The sequence below is a fragment of the Gallus gallus genome, chromosome Z, assembly GCF_016699485.2.
Source record: "Gallus gallus isolate bGalGal1 chromosome Z, bGalGal1.mat.broiler.GRCg7b, whole genome shotgun sequence".
In the NCBI taxonomy this organism is placed as follows: Eukaryota; Metazoa; Chordata; class Aves; order Galliformes; family Phasianidae; genus Gallus; species Gallus gallus.
In genome coordinates this window covers 46,428,581-46,441,824 of record NC_052572.1, presented here as the reverse complement: position 1 = coordinate 46,441,824, position 13,244 = coordinate 46,428,581, and the positions used below count along the sequence as shown (strand labels likewise).

General features: G+C 39.6%; 1 protein-coding gene across 4 annotated transcripts in view; it reads right to left on the bottom strand.

Annotated features, from left to right (window-relative positions):
* Positions 1-13,244, bottom strand: part of MCC (mutated in colorectal cancers) — a 199,242-nt gene that overhangs the window by 178,031 nt on the left and 7,967 nt on the right. Inside the window, exons 1-2 of one of the 4 annotated variants that reach the window (XM_040655698.2) lie at positions 5,762-7,900; positions 1,601-1,848 (exon numbers count right to left, since the gene is read on the bottom strand). In XM_040655698.2, coding sequence (XP_040511632.1) covers positions 1,601-1,835 — 235 coding nt within the window. In that variant the 5' untranslated portion in view covers positions 1,836-1,848; positions 5,762-7,900. Of the gene's footprint in view, positions 1-1,600; positions 1,849-3,215; positions 3,356-5,176; positions 5,431-5,761; positions 7,901-13,244 lie in introns of those variants that run through there. The other 3 variants (XM_046905991.1, XM_040655697.1, XM_413971.8) reach the window with 3 other exon arrangements.

The window sequence follows — 13,244 nt, the reverse complement described above, 5'->3', positions numbered from 1 at the left end:
CAAAGCATAAAAATGCATACAATTATTTGCTATAACTTGAGCTCAGCATAATTTAAGTTTCATTTCAAACACTGTAATGGTTTGAAAGATAGCACAGATAAGTTGATTTTCACCTTGAAGACATGTTTAACTCATTTAAACAAGCAGCCAAATCCATCCAAAATGCAAAATCTCTGAGCCACTTTTCATCTTCATATTCTGGCACAAATTTTCCCTTTGATTTCATTTTGCAAATTGTAAAATCTTCTTAGCGTTTTACCCTTAGTCACCTTCCTTTGGAAAAGTAAATTATGTCCCCATAATCAGAATGCATTCTTTTAAGGAAGTCCTGAAATTGGCAATGATTCATTCCCTTGGACTATACAAAATTCACAGCTTTGATGACTATTTGCATGACACTGCCCATTTTTAAAGGTTTCACACATAAATTTTTATCATGTACAATGCAGTGACATTTCATCAAATGTTGAGTTGCTGATGGCAATTGCATCGTCTTCTATTAATTTTATAAGTCCCACTTTTTTACCAACCATCACTGGGGTGCCATCGGTAGCTATTACCAGATATTAGGACAAATTATATCTTTCCAAACACTGCTTAATAAACTCAGCATCAGTCAACGGGTTTGATTTTTTTTGCATTCAGATTTGCTACCATCTAACTACCTTTTATAACAGAGTCCATTTCAGTTTTAACTTTTTTTAAAGATTTTGTTGAAGTGACAGACATTTTTTTAGTTCCACTGTTTTGTCTTTACAGAGTGCTCCCTGCTACACATCAAATTTGGCAGTATGTTTCTGAATATAATGTCTTTTCAAACTGTAGTCTTTGAAAACTGACGTGCTTTTCTTAGTTAAGCATACTGCCATACTATTTGTCTTGACAAAAAAGTAATAATCTGTCAATTTTTTCCTTCATCCACAACTTTTCTTTTTTCGGCTTCTGTTTTCTTCTGAGATGCCATGAGTCAGGTTGAAATATCAGTATTGGCAATCACTGCATTTTACTCAACAAGAGGCACAAGCACATCCTACATGCAACACACGCAGGGTTTGATGAGAGTGCGTGTGTGTGACAGACATAAGAAGGAGAGCCAGCACTGCCCTGCACCCTCCCCTACCTTTGGTTCCAGCCCACAGTGTGCTGATCGCCCAAAGCTGTTTGGTAGTTGTGCGACCAGGGCCAGGCTCCTCGGCAGGGCAGAGCTGCCACCATGATGGCATGAGACAGAAGGTAGCCGCAGTGCAGCTGTGCTGAGCTGCATGTGGCCCACAGGCTGCAGGTTGGACAGACCTGATACACAGCATTTGCAAGATAAAAATATAACCACAACTCCTGTCTTTCCAAGAAAGGTTGAGTAACTTGTCTTCAGTAACTATGGTTTTTAGAAGAGGACATTCGTCACACATATTTGTATACACACCAAACAACATGGATGCATCGGTTGTAACAGCACTTTAACATGTGACAAATTTATGCCAAAGCATATTCTGAAAACTCTTCAGGGAAAATTCTGATGCCAAAAAGAATTAGTAGCAACAACCTCAGAGCTTATTGTCTGTTAAACAACATCAGCAGGACATTTAGATGTCATACCTACCTAGACTGTTATTGCTGCTAGTCGGCCAGGAAGCTATCCTATCTCTTAACTTTTTCTTTTTACAAGAGTCATCTGATTTCACAGAAAGCTCCACTTCCTCCTTCCTGATTTCTCGCACCAGTTGCATGCGGCACTGACTAAAATCCTGGAAGGAAATTTTTCCATTTTCATCTGTTCCCAGTTGGTGCATGATCTCAGCGACAGACTCCTCCATATTCAGCTGGCGGCACACCATCAGCAAGTCATTCCTAAGGAGATTTTCAGAGGAAAATTGGGGTAAGGGAGGGAGAAAAGTGCAAGAAGGATTGGAAAAATAGGAGTGGGGAAGAAAAAAAACAAGAACAATTTAGTTTAGAAGGAATACTAACTCTGTCTAATTTTGAAATGCATATATGTACAGACATTTAAACCCAATAAGCCACCTACTGTTTTCTATCAGTCTATGGCTTGAAGTTGGAAAGAAGTTGGAACACAGAAAGACCATGGAAAAACAGAAAGATTTCTCCTTAAGGATTAATTTCATGCTATTTTCAACACTTCCACTACCAGAGACACAAGTGAGAGCTGAATCGTGCTGTTGATCTTCAGAGTAAGGTGACGTACTAAGAAACTAAATCATCATATTTCAGCTGGATCAATGGCAGCTTTGATTTCCATTTTACTCACCGTAGGCCAAGGAAATCTCTCTTGCCTCTAAACAGCAGTAAGTTAAAGAGGAAAAAGGTATTTACGGTCAAAGAAAAAAGAGCATTTGGAATAACTGTTTTCAAGCCTGTCTCCAAATATCGTGACTGCAAAATTCTCTCAAGTAGTTTGCTTTGTCTGTTAAATGAAACTCAAAGCAGAGAGGAGAGCAGCGCTACATAAAATACTCTGACACTGAGTGCAAGTGGCTAAAAGACAACTGCAACCAAGTCAGCAGGGTAGTTACTGAAAGCATATGATATAGTTAAAAAAAATGCACATGATGTGTTCTTTGGATAAATACATATAAATGCATGTAAACATACTGCCAGGAACAAACCAGCCAGCAACACTAAGGTCAACGTTATTTTCTATTTTGTGTGAAGAATGAAAGAATCTCAAGAACATACTTTAGGCTTAATATGAAGCTAAACATCCTCAGCAGTACATGCTCTGTTTGTTCCCTATTATCAAAACTGCATTAAGAATAAGTTTGTTAAAAGAATTCTCAGTAGCAGCAGTCGGTAAAAACCACAATATAAATCAGAAGTTGATGACTAACGGTGAATAAGTGGACTTATTAGACAAACATCTGATATTCTCTAACAATGGCCTTCAGAAAGTGGAGGCTTTTTTTGAAGAGATTGTCATATTGTCCTTTTGCAAAACATAAACCACAAAAAAAAAAAAAGCCACTGCCATTCTTGTGGAAACAGAATGCGGCAAGTGTAAACCAAGACTGAATAACCTTCCTAAGCATTCCTCATTACAACTTCTCCAGCAACTGAAGGAAGAGATATATATACATCAAATAACAATCCCATTCTAAATAAAATGTGAGTGATAATCCAGATCTTAATCAACAGCTGCCCTACACTATCAAAAACTTGGTGCCCCATTCTCTCAGGTTAAAAAAATTATCACTACTTACCCTTTGCTATTTCTTTCCTATGATTTCCTGTAGTAAGTCAACGCCTGTCCGTTCAACAGATAAAGCTATTTGCTGGGTAGAACATGGTAAGAGCTTCCCCAGCAGATTTTTTGGCAGAGATTTTTATAATGAAAGTGAACTGTAACAACAACACAACAACAAATGCTATGAGCATGTATTTTAGCATATGATAATTTCTTGTCCTATCTGGCAATATAAGAGAATTAAATGACACGCATCAACCATAAGTGACTGATATTTGTGTTTAAAATTTTGGTTGGAGTTTCGTTCTTAGCATTTCACCTGGACAATGAATAAATAAGTAAATAAATAAAACCAGCCATGGCTCTGTTCCTTTATTTTAGAAGTTAGGATAGCAACACAAACCAATCTCACAAGGATGTTGCAAAGAAAATTTTAATTTTCATTCAAATTTGCATTCAAATTTTCACAGGAGATACAGCTAAGCTATGTCTATATTAAAAATTTAAACCAGAGCTAGCCTGCATGTAGATGCCAACAACTAAATCTGAAATCAACCCCCAAATTTAACAACAGTAGTAATGTGGTAGCATTGACATCAACTGTTTTAGGCATCACCTCAATTATAGCAACAAATTTATGAAAAATCATTTACAAAGGAACTTCTTAAGCACTTCAAGCTGTATGTTCTCTTAGATCAGATAAGATGCACTGCACATGGATGGAGTTCAAGGACTGTTTGGACAATGCTCTCAGAGATAGGGGCTTGAATTTTGAGTTGCTCCTGTGTGGAGCCAGGAGCTGGATTCATGGTCCTTATGGGTCTACTCCAACTTGAATTATTCTAACTCTACATTTTCAGCTACAGTAATTTTGCAAGAAAACATTTTATCTTTGCTTATGCAACCTGCAATTGCTCAAGTGACTTTGAAGAATAGAAATCAAAATTAAAGATTAACTCCCTAGAGGCACACAGTTAAAAAAAAAACACAAGAAACATAAAAAAATCTGTTCCATGCAGCTGTATTAGGGGCTGCTTCTGAACATGTTCACACATTCTGTAGACAGACAGATCTATTTGAAGTATTAATTTCGAAGTTGATTTGAAAATGTCCCTCCAATGGAGTATGCAGTAACATCCTTGGCAAGTGAAGCAATAAGAAGTTGTCAATATATAAAAAAATATACTGGACTTAGATGGCTTTTTTTCTTCAGTAACAGTATATTTCATTTATTTCTCTGGTGTAGACATGAATTTTCAAAACCTCTTCTGCTGGATATCTACCAGCTTGCTCTGTTTCTATGCTTCACACAGTACCCCAACTGCTCTGACTCCCTCTGCATTCACAAGAAGTCAAACTTCTGAGCAATTAAATCATGGAATTACACTAATTCACAAGCACTGTCTTTTCTATGAGCAACTGTGCACAAATGACCCTGGAAACAGTCTAAGAATTTTTTCCCCCTCCTGATTCATGTTTGCTATTCATCTACTACCAAAGAGTGCTTCCCTAAAATACCTGATCTTGCTTTTCAGTTAAGAAGCTATGTGCCCTAGCAACAAACAAAAAGAGAAACCTCATCTAAACAGATGCTGCTTAGTATCTAAACAGATACTAAGAGAATGAACAGAAGTCCCCCAGTCCAACTGAGCACACAGCTTTTGGACTTCAGCCTCTGCAGATTTCAGATGATGCCACTGCCCTCATAAAGCAGGAGAACAATGAAGGAAGATCAGCATTTCCACATAGCTTAGGAACACTCTCACCCCACAATTTCACCATGTGGGATTTGATCTAGCAAAGGCAACAGTAAGTCTAAATTCCTAAAATGTGCTGCACATACAATTCTAAGGCTGCTCATAATTGAGATCACACTTAAAAGTAAGCTTCAAGAAAAATAAAGATGTATTTTTTGTCTCAATTTCTTCGTCAGTCTTTACTTTATACATAGGTCAAACAAATACTTCTGTGAAGTACCTCACTTATTCCTGCAAACCAAAGATTTCCTGCAATTCACAGATGTTTTCTGCCTTGCACATCAGCTTCCTTCCAGATGAGAAGTAGATCTCTACTCTGAAATTCAGTTTTTCTAGTCGTCTTTCCTGTCCATTATTCTGGCTCCCCAAAGTAGCCTGTCTCCAGCTTCCTTTGCTCTGTTTCTGCTTCCCAGTATCATCAGACAGTTGCCTCATTTCCTTAACCTGCAATTCAGTGTCCTACCAGAGGAGGCAATCGCATCTTCACCTGAAGAAGGTGGGGCAGCTCCCTTACGTGTGAAGACCTTCAGCTGACACAGCAATTCCATCACATTGACCAACATGCAAACATTACACAAATCCACTCATCATTAGACCTTACAGGGATAGGACAAGGGGAAACAGTTTCAAACTACAAGGGGAGATTTAGATTAGTTGTCGGAGAAATTTTTCACTAAGAGAGTGGTAAGGCGTCGGAACAGGCTGCCTAGAGATGCTGTAGGTATCCCATCCTTGGACATGTTCAAGGCCAGGCTGGATGGGCCCTGGGCACCCTGATCTAGAGCCTGAGTTAGTGGTTCACAACCTTGCCTGCGGCAGAAGAGTTGAAACTAGAGGATCTTTGAGGTCATAGAATCATAGAATGGCTTGGGTTGGAAGGGACTTCAAAGATCACAAAGCTCCAACCTATCTGCCACAGGCAGGGCCACCAACCTCCACATTTAGTGCTAGACCAGACTGCCTAGAGCCCCAGCCAACCAGCCTTGAACACCTCCAGGGATGGGGCATCCACAGCTTCTCTGGGCAGTCTGTTCCAGCACCTCACCACTTTCAACCCAAGCCATTCTATGATTCTGTGACTACAACAGCTGCCTTCCAGTTCACTGTTTCACTGCCAGGAAAACAAACAAACAAACAAAAAAAAAAACCATAAAAACTTATAATCTCCTTCTTACAGCTGTAACTACAAATGTCCAACTGATAAAACTGTAACATCACGCAGAGACTGCAGGAATCAGTTCATACAAAGAAAGGAAGTTTGGGGAGTAAAGTAGCGTTAAGAGCCACCAGCAATTGCAAGACAAAGTAAGTCTTCAGTAAGATCCTCCAGAAAGCTCACAGAGGGTCAAATTTTGATTGTACAAAATATTTATTTCTTAATCTGTACCTAAAGAAGTCATTACAATTCCAAAGCCTTCTGACATATCCAGATCACAAAGAGAATGCCCCAAGCCTCTAAGGTCCACAACACGCAGAACAGCACATAAAACCTAAACACTGTGTAGTAGAAAGATCAGGTGCCTTTTGGCTCCCGCAGCCTTTAAAAAGAGCAGAACATCTTAAGTGGATTTTGTGTGCTACTTGCTAACTGTTTCTAAACAATTCCAGGCTCTCCAGGAGCCCAAACTGTCAAATGAGAAACACTATTATCTTAGTGTCACAAACTCAGAAATGAGACAGAGTGGAGGAGCACAGCATTGATCTCGGGAAAGAAAATACACACAAAATAATTCAGACTCTGTCTTTAAGAACCTTACACCACATTTTTTTCAACTACAACTAATTGAAACATAAATCCAAGTACTGTCTTTTTTATTTCCCCAGCATAGAGTCACAGAATTGCATGTGTTGGAGGGCCCACTAAAGGTCACCTAGTCCAACTCCCCTGCAATGCACAGGTACGCCTACATCTCAATCAGGTGCTCAGAGCCCCATCCAGCCAGACCTTGGATGTCTGCAGAGAATGGGCATCCACCACCTCTCCAGGCAACCTGAGAAATGCAGAAGGGACATGGGCTGTCCAGAGCAGTGCACCACAGACAGATAAGAGCCCCTTGGCATGTTGAAATTATTTCTGTTCCAGCAAGTTTTGGCAACTATTTGTAATACACTTCAGTAATTTCTTCTGTAAGCCTGGCAGATGGCTGCTCCATTGTAAAATCCCAGTCACTTTCTCCCCCCATGCTGACCACAGGATGGGATGCCCCACATATGTGTCCTTTGCTTTAGTACCCACATTCTCACTTGCAGGTATAAACAAATAATAGTACTCAACTCTTCTTTATTATTTTTTATTACTAAATCTCAAACCATTCTGCAATATTATTATTACTACCAGGCCTACTTGCAGGAACCATATCATTGTACTTAGTATTTTCAGTGTCAGAAACAAACAAACAAAAAATAATCAAAACTTCTCATGTCCCTTGTTTTATCTCTCTTTACATATCCTTTTTTGTTGTTGCTGTTGTTACTTGAAATCACTTGCTGGTTTTATTTTCTGCCCACTCTAAGCAGCAGCAGGAAAAAGGAAGGATTAACTTCAACCAACCCCAAAACTCCATAGGTTTTATTCATTACTCAACTGGCTAAGTCTTAATTCAGAGCTGTGCTCTGCCTTGACTGCATCTCACGATATTCCAGCAGCACAACCTATACCACCCCTGCACAGCAATACTCCTTTCCTCTTGCAGGTGAAACCCTTCTCCAATAGACAGTATGTCCTATCATGGTGTCCCCCTACGATTCATAGTAGATTCCAACAACATCAACTGTTGCAGGAACTGTCAGAAATGAAATGTTTGCTTTTTAATAGGCAAATGCATATGCTATCCATTAGAAATAAATTAAACCTTCAATCACCCATTCAGTGGCCAATGAGAGAACAGACTGAGGACAGCAATCTCTAATTGGTATTCTCATTCTCAGAGTAGAGAACCCCACCACAAGGCTCCAAACACCTCACACGCCCTCCTGCAGACCTCCTCTGCTGTCCCTGTACAGCTGCCCAGAGGACAACAGGCCCTCTGATCTCCACCCACCCTTGGGATGGGATGAGGGCAGAGCGCCCTAATTCAAGGCAACCCCATAAACTCCTGTGGAGCCTCCGTTTCCAGGCAATTCTTTTGACAGTCAAGACTTCTCTGAGCCCACCCTTCCTGAATCTCTCCCTCCTCTCTCCCTGGGGGAGGAGGACAGGCTGAAGAAGTTACAGAGGCAACTATTCCTGTGGAGAAGCAGACTTTGTTTCAGATAGGAAGAAGTGCTCACTTCAGCAAGAAGATCCAGTCCAGATGCTTCATTTGGACTTATTTTTTTCCAAGTTTAGATAATCAACAATTTAAAACAACAATACAAAGTAATAATAAAAAAAAAAGCCAAAAATAAAAACTGCAACAAGATAAATGAGGATTTTTTTTTTTTTTTTTTTTTTTTTTTTTTTTGAGGAGAAAAACAATAATTATCTTTTTCCTGGAACTTGTAGATTCCCACATCTGTTTGTCTCCCCTATAAAGGAATGTATCCCAGAGCAAGACATACTGTCTGATTTAGTTTTGGTTTTCTCTTGAGATACTGCCATTAGCTGGCAGTGGTTTCACAAGTTTTGTTGTCCTGTAGCAGCTCTGGTCCAAGTCCTGCTTACAGTCTGTAGCTGCTTAATTTTATAGACGGCACCCTGTGTGCTGTTATGTTCCCTTTTTTGAGGATGACCAGGTGCCTGGGACCTTCAAGGCCAGTAAGAAGTCAGCCCAGCACCCAGAAGCTTTGAAGCTGCTAGGGAGGAGGAGAAGAATCTGCCAACTGTGCAAGACCTTCAAAGCCTGATGAGGGGAAAAGGGACTGACAAGCAACAAGCTTGGTGAAAGAAAATGGCCTTATGAAATGGCAGCTAGTTATCCTAAAGATATTACTATGGATCAGGAAAAGGAGATATCAGTCATAAGTATATTAGTAAACTTCTAATATTTCAGAACAGCCATTAAGAAACACATGGAAAAAATTCCAGTTGCACAGATAATTTTTTTTTTCTCACCAATAGGGAAATTACTGACTTCAAAGAAAGGTTAAATTCTCTTATGTTAATAACTCCTATAAAATAATATTAGCTAGCAAACCCATTAAAAATGAATGAGGATAAGAAATAGCTTCAGCACCTGTGGGTTAACTTGGTGATAATGTTCAATGACATCAAAAAGTTTGACAAAATGGAGCATTCTGCTCAGTTTTTCCACACTACAGTCTACCTGGACGCTTAGCTTCAAAGAATACAATAAAAACACATTGCAGTATGCCTGAGATTTACACTTCAACCATTTTTCCTAAGTCACTAATGCCAGCCAGTAGAAAGAAAAAATAGAATAAGCTGTATAAATGTCATGGATTTATGATTTTTGTTATCGGTTACCCACAACGTAACATCATGTGAAGCACCGGGAGTTAAAGAGTTAAAAGAGTGAATGCTCCAGTTCTGTGGACTGCTGAATTTCCAGGTACCAGTTTCTCAGAAGAACTGCATACACCCGAGGGCTTTGTGTTTTCTGTTTTTGGTTCAGAGGGAAGGATAAAACTGTTCACAGGTCACAAGATTGCTGTCCTTTTTTGCTGCTTGTCTCGGCAGTACATGCTCCCGGACCATCTCGCCTTCAGCTTTAGAGTAAGGCCTTCAGTTGTGGACACTCTCTCTCTCATTTTATATATTAACCTCAATTCCAATTATTTTGTATTATATTTTGTTATCTTACGTTCTGGCATCATACTTAGTAAATTAACTTTCCTCCTCGGATTGTTGCTGCTGTTCTGTTTTTAGGTCCATCTCCCGTCTCCCAACCATTCCCCCTTTTCCCCTGCCCCTTTCCCCCAGGCGTGGGTCCCCCTGCCCCACTAAGTCACAGAACCGGTATGAACCAGCCTGTAAACTGTCCACGTCCTCCGCCCTCCCCCGCCTTTTCTTTTGTTGGGCCACTGGGCCCGTGTGCCTGCTGTCTCCCTGTCATGGGCACAGACAGACCTGGAGATAACTCTGTGACAATAAAACACACTGGCTAACTCTACTGTCTTTAAAACTTGAGTAGCTCCACCTAAATTGTCTGATTATACCCCTTTCTTGAGTTTGATGTTCACATAAGAACTGGACAGCTAATGAATGCTACAACATGAAAGGTTTCAAAAAACGCAAGTTTGAATATATTTCTCTGACTGTTTCTTAACTATAACATATACAGACTTGGAAATGTTTAAGTCTTTAGTGAATATTTATTCTTGGCATGCTTGCTAGACACAATATTTAACAAAGGGATATTTTTTCTTCAGCTCAAATTAAGCTCACAGAGTGTTTCTCTCATTTTTTCATCCGTATCTATGCATCAGTTTTTTCGCATAACTTATTCCCTTTTTTTCCAGTTCTGATACTCTGAGACGATCGTAGGGGGATAAAGAATAAAAACCCACAAAATTCTATGTAACTGTGGAACCACTAACTAAAGTAAGCTCCAGGAGAAACACAGAAAACAGAGCACTACCATGTAAAAAACAGCACAGTGCTTCAAACACAGGCTTATTTGATATGTTTGATTATTTGATACTATTGTGCTGTATCCATATAAAAGCACTCCTCCCATCACAAACTTCACATTCCCTCTGGCAGCTTCTTAGAGGAGATGGATGAAAAACAAAATTAAGCCAAGAAACACACCACAAGAGCTAGAACTGTTTTCAAGACACAGGGAAAAACCGGAGTTAGGACAAAGTCAGTTTCAAGAAGGCTCTGACAATTCCTGTGGGAATTCTTAACACAACTCCGTTTTAGGTTTTCGTGTGATTAAGAAAAGCACAGAGAAATAGTCTAGATCTCAAGTAAGACCCTAATACATTTTTTTCTTAACTTTTCCAACTCTGTGACAGTAAGAATGGCCCACAATGTGCAGAAGAGGCAGAAAAAATGCAAAGACTAATGAAGGCCTTAATACCAACTAACAAAGGTGGTATTTTGCTGACTATTCTAAATGATGTTTCCTTGTTAGACAGCTGGACTGAGGCCAGAACTAAAACTGTACACTGCTGAGACCAAGCTGCTTTTGCAGTTAGGAACCCCAGTACCTGTAAAACCAGCAGAATAATATTACTTTTCTACCAGCTCAAAGTCAGCTTATTACTTCAGTTCTGTTACATGGATGATCTTCTTAAAACCTCTTCGCTGTAGCAAATAGAGCTGTACTGTTGGTTAGACTGCTCACAGCTGAGAGCTAACAGCCTCTACTTGGACATCTGGTTCCTGATGCTGCTTTACAAATAGCAGAGAATAGCCTGAAGGGACAAGAAAGTACCTACATGTAAAGCAGTAACTCACGACTAAGTTAACCTCACTGAATATATTTGCACAGACTCATAAAAAACATCTTACAGGTAAAAAAAAAACCAACATATTTTACCACCATAGGGCTGAAGAATTGCATTTAAAATATTATAAGCTCAACACCAAAAGAGGCTTATAAAGTCTTTGACAAATCTGTCTTTGTGTGTATATACATTCACAGAGTTCAGTATAATTTTATAGAGCAAATGACCTCCAACAGATTACCTGTGAAGTAAATAAGAGAAGAGCTCTTTGGTCTCATCTTTCAGCAAAGTCTGTATATTAGGGCTTATTTCAGAAGAGGCATCACTTCAATGTTACACTCCAAGTCCTCATTATTATAACCATACAAGTACCTCTGCTCACCTTTGCTCCAGAACATTCTGAAGCTATGTGTGAAAGGAATATAGTTTAATCACATTAGAGCATTACTAGTTAAAGAAAGAAAATACAGTGATAGCAGGAGCCTGTTTTCTTTATTGTATGGCTTCTTGCAGGTACCTTTGTAAAAAACTGTTTTGGTAAGCACAAGAAAGCCTTTTTCTACTGTCAACAGAATTGTTTGCTTGACAGCTGTTGTAAACACTGGTAACATTAACAGCAACATCCAGAAGTACATGGGAGGAATCTAAGAACTTTCTGGCCATGCAGAAGTTTTGGGAGCCACAGTTTAAGAAGGTGATAAAACGATCAAAGAGCAACCAAAGGAGGGCTCTGGAGATGGTGAAAAGTCTGGCAGAGGGGGCTGGAATTGTTTAGTCTGGAGCTCAGGGGAGACCTCATTGCGCTCTACAACTTCCTGAAGGGAGGTTGTGATGAAGAGGGGTTTGACCTCTTCTCCCAGGCAACAAACAGGAGCCGAGGAAATGGCCACAAGTTGCACCAGGGGAGATTTAGATTAGATATAAGGAATAACTTTTTCTCTCAAAGAGCGGTCAGGCACTGGAATGGCCTGCCCAGGGAGGTGGTGGAGTCACCGTCCCTGGCAGTGCTCTAGAGGCATCTGCATGAGGTGCTACAAGATATAGTTTAGTAGCTTAGTGGTAGTAACGGTGATAGGAGGATGGTTGGAGTAGATTGCATGTCTTTTCCAACCCTGTGATTCTATGATTCTGATTTAAGAGTTTGGTCCACGCTCTCAGACATAGGGTTTGAATTTTAGGTGCTCCCATCTGGAGTCAGGAGTTGAACTCAGTAATTTTTATGGGTTCCTTCTCACTCAGGATTATCTGTGACTCTCTGATTTATACCACACCAGTAGCTTATTATTTTTCCTCATCATAACAGTGTATGATACAGTCCTGGACTCATCATTTATTCATATTCCATGACATCCTGATCACTGCCTCCAACTTAAATTTAATTTTGAAATGTATGATGCTTGGTCAAAATCTCTGACAATGAACTTAACTTGTGGTTTCATACAGAGCTATAGCCTGAAGTATGATATGTTCCCTTCAATCAGCTGCAAGGAGTAAAGTCAGACTGCAAACTTGGGAAGCATTATCCATATTCACTCTAAATACTTCACAATAATTCATTATTAGAGCAGAGAGTGAAAAAGGGAAGAGCAGAAAATTGTCTAAGGGAAAGACTAACATCCACATTACTTTCACACAAAGATATCACTGTCAGCTTTGTCATTTTATAGTTTCATTTCATAGATGTTCTCTCCACAAAGACCCACAAAGTATGCTCAACAAGACAAATTCTATGCTACTATCAGTAAAAAGCCTGACCCACGCTAAGGCAGTAGAGGGTAAAACAGTACTTGTTTTACATAAGGGCTATCTGTTTTAAGTAATTGAAAGGTTTTGTTTGTTTGTTTGTTTTTAATTAAAGAATTCTCCAGATATTAGGCCACTAGCAAATTCTTTAGCAAAATTTCAAGGCAAGCAGTTTGAGCCCTTCCACTTCTCTACGCTACGTACAGAAA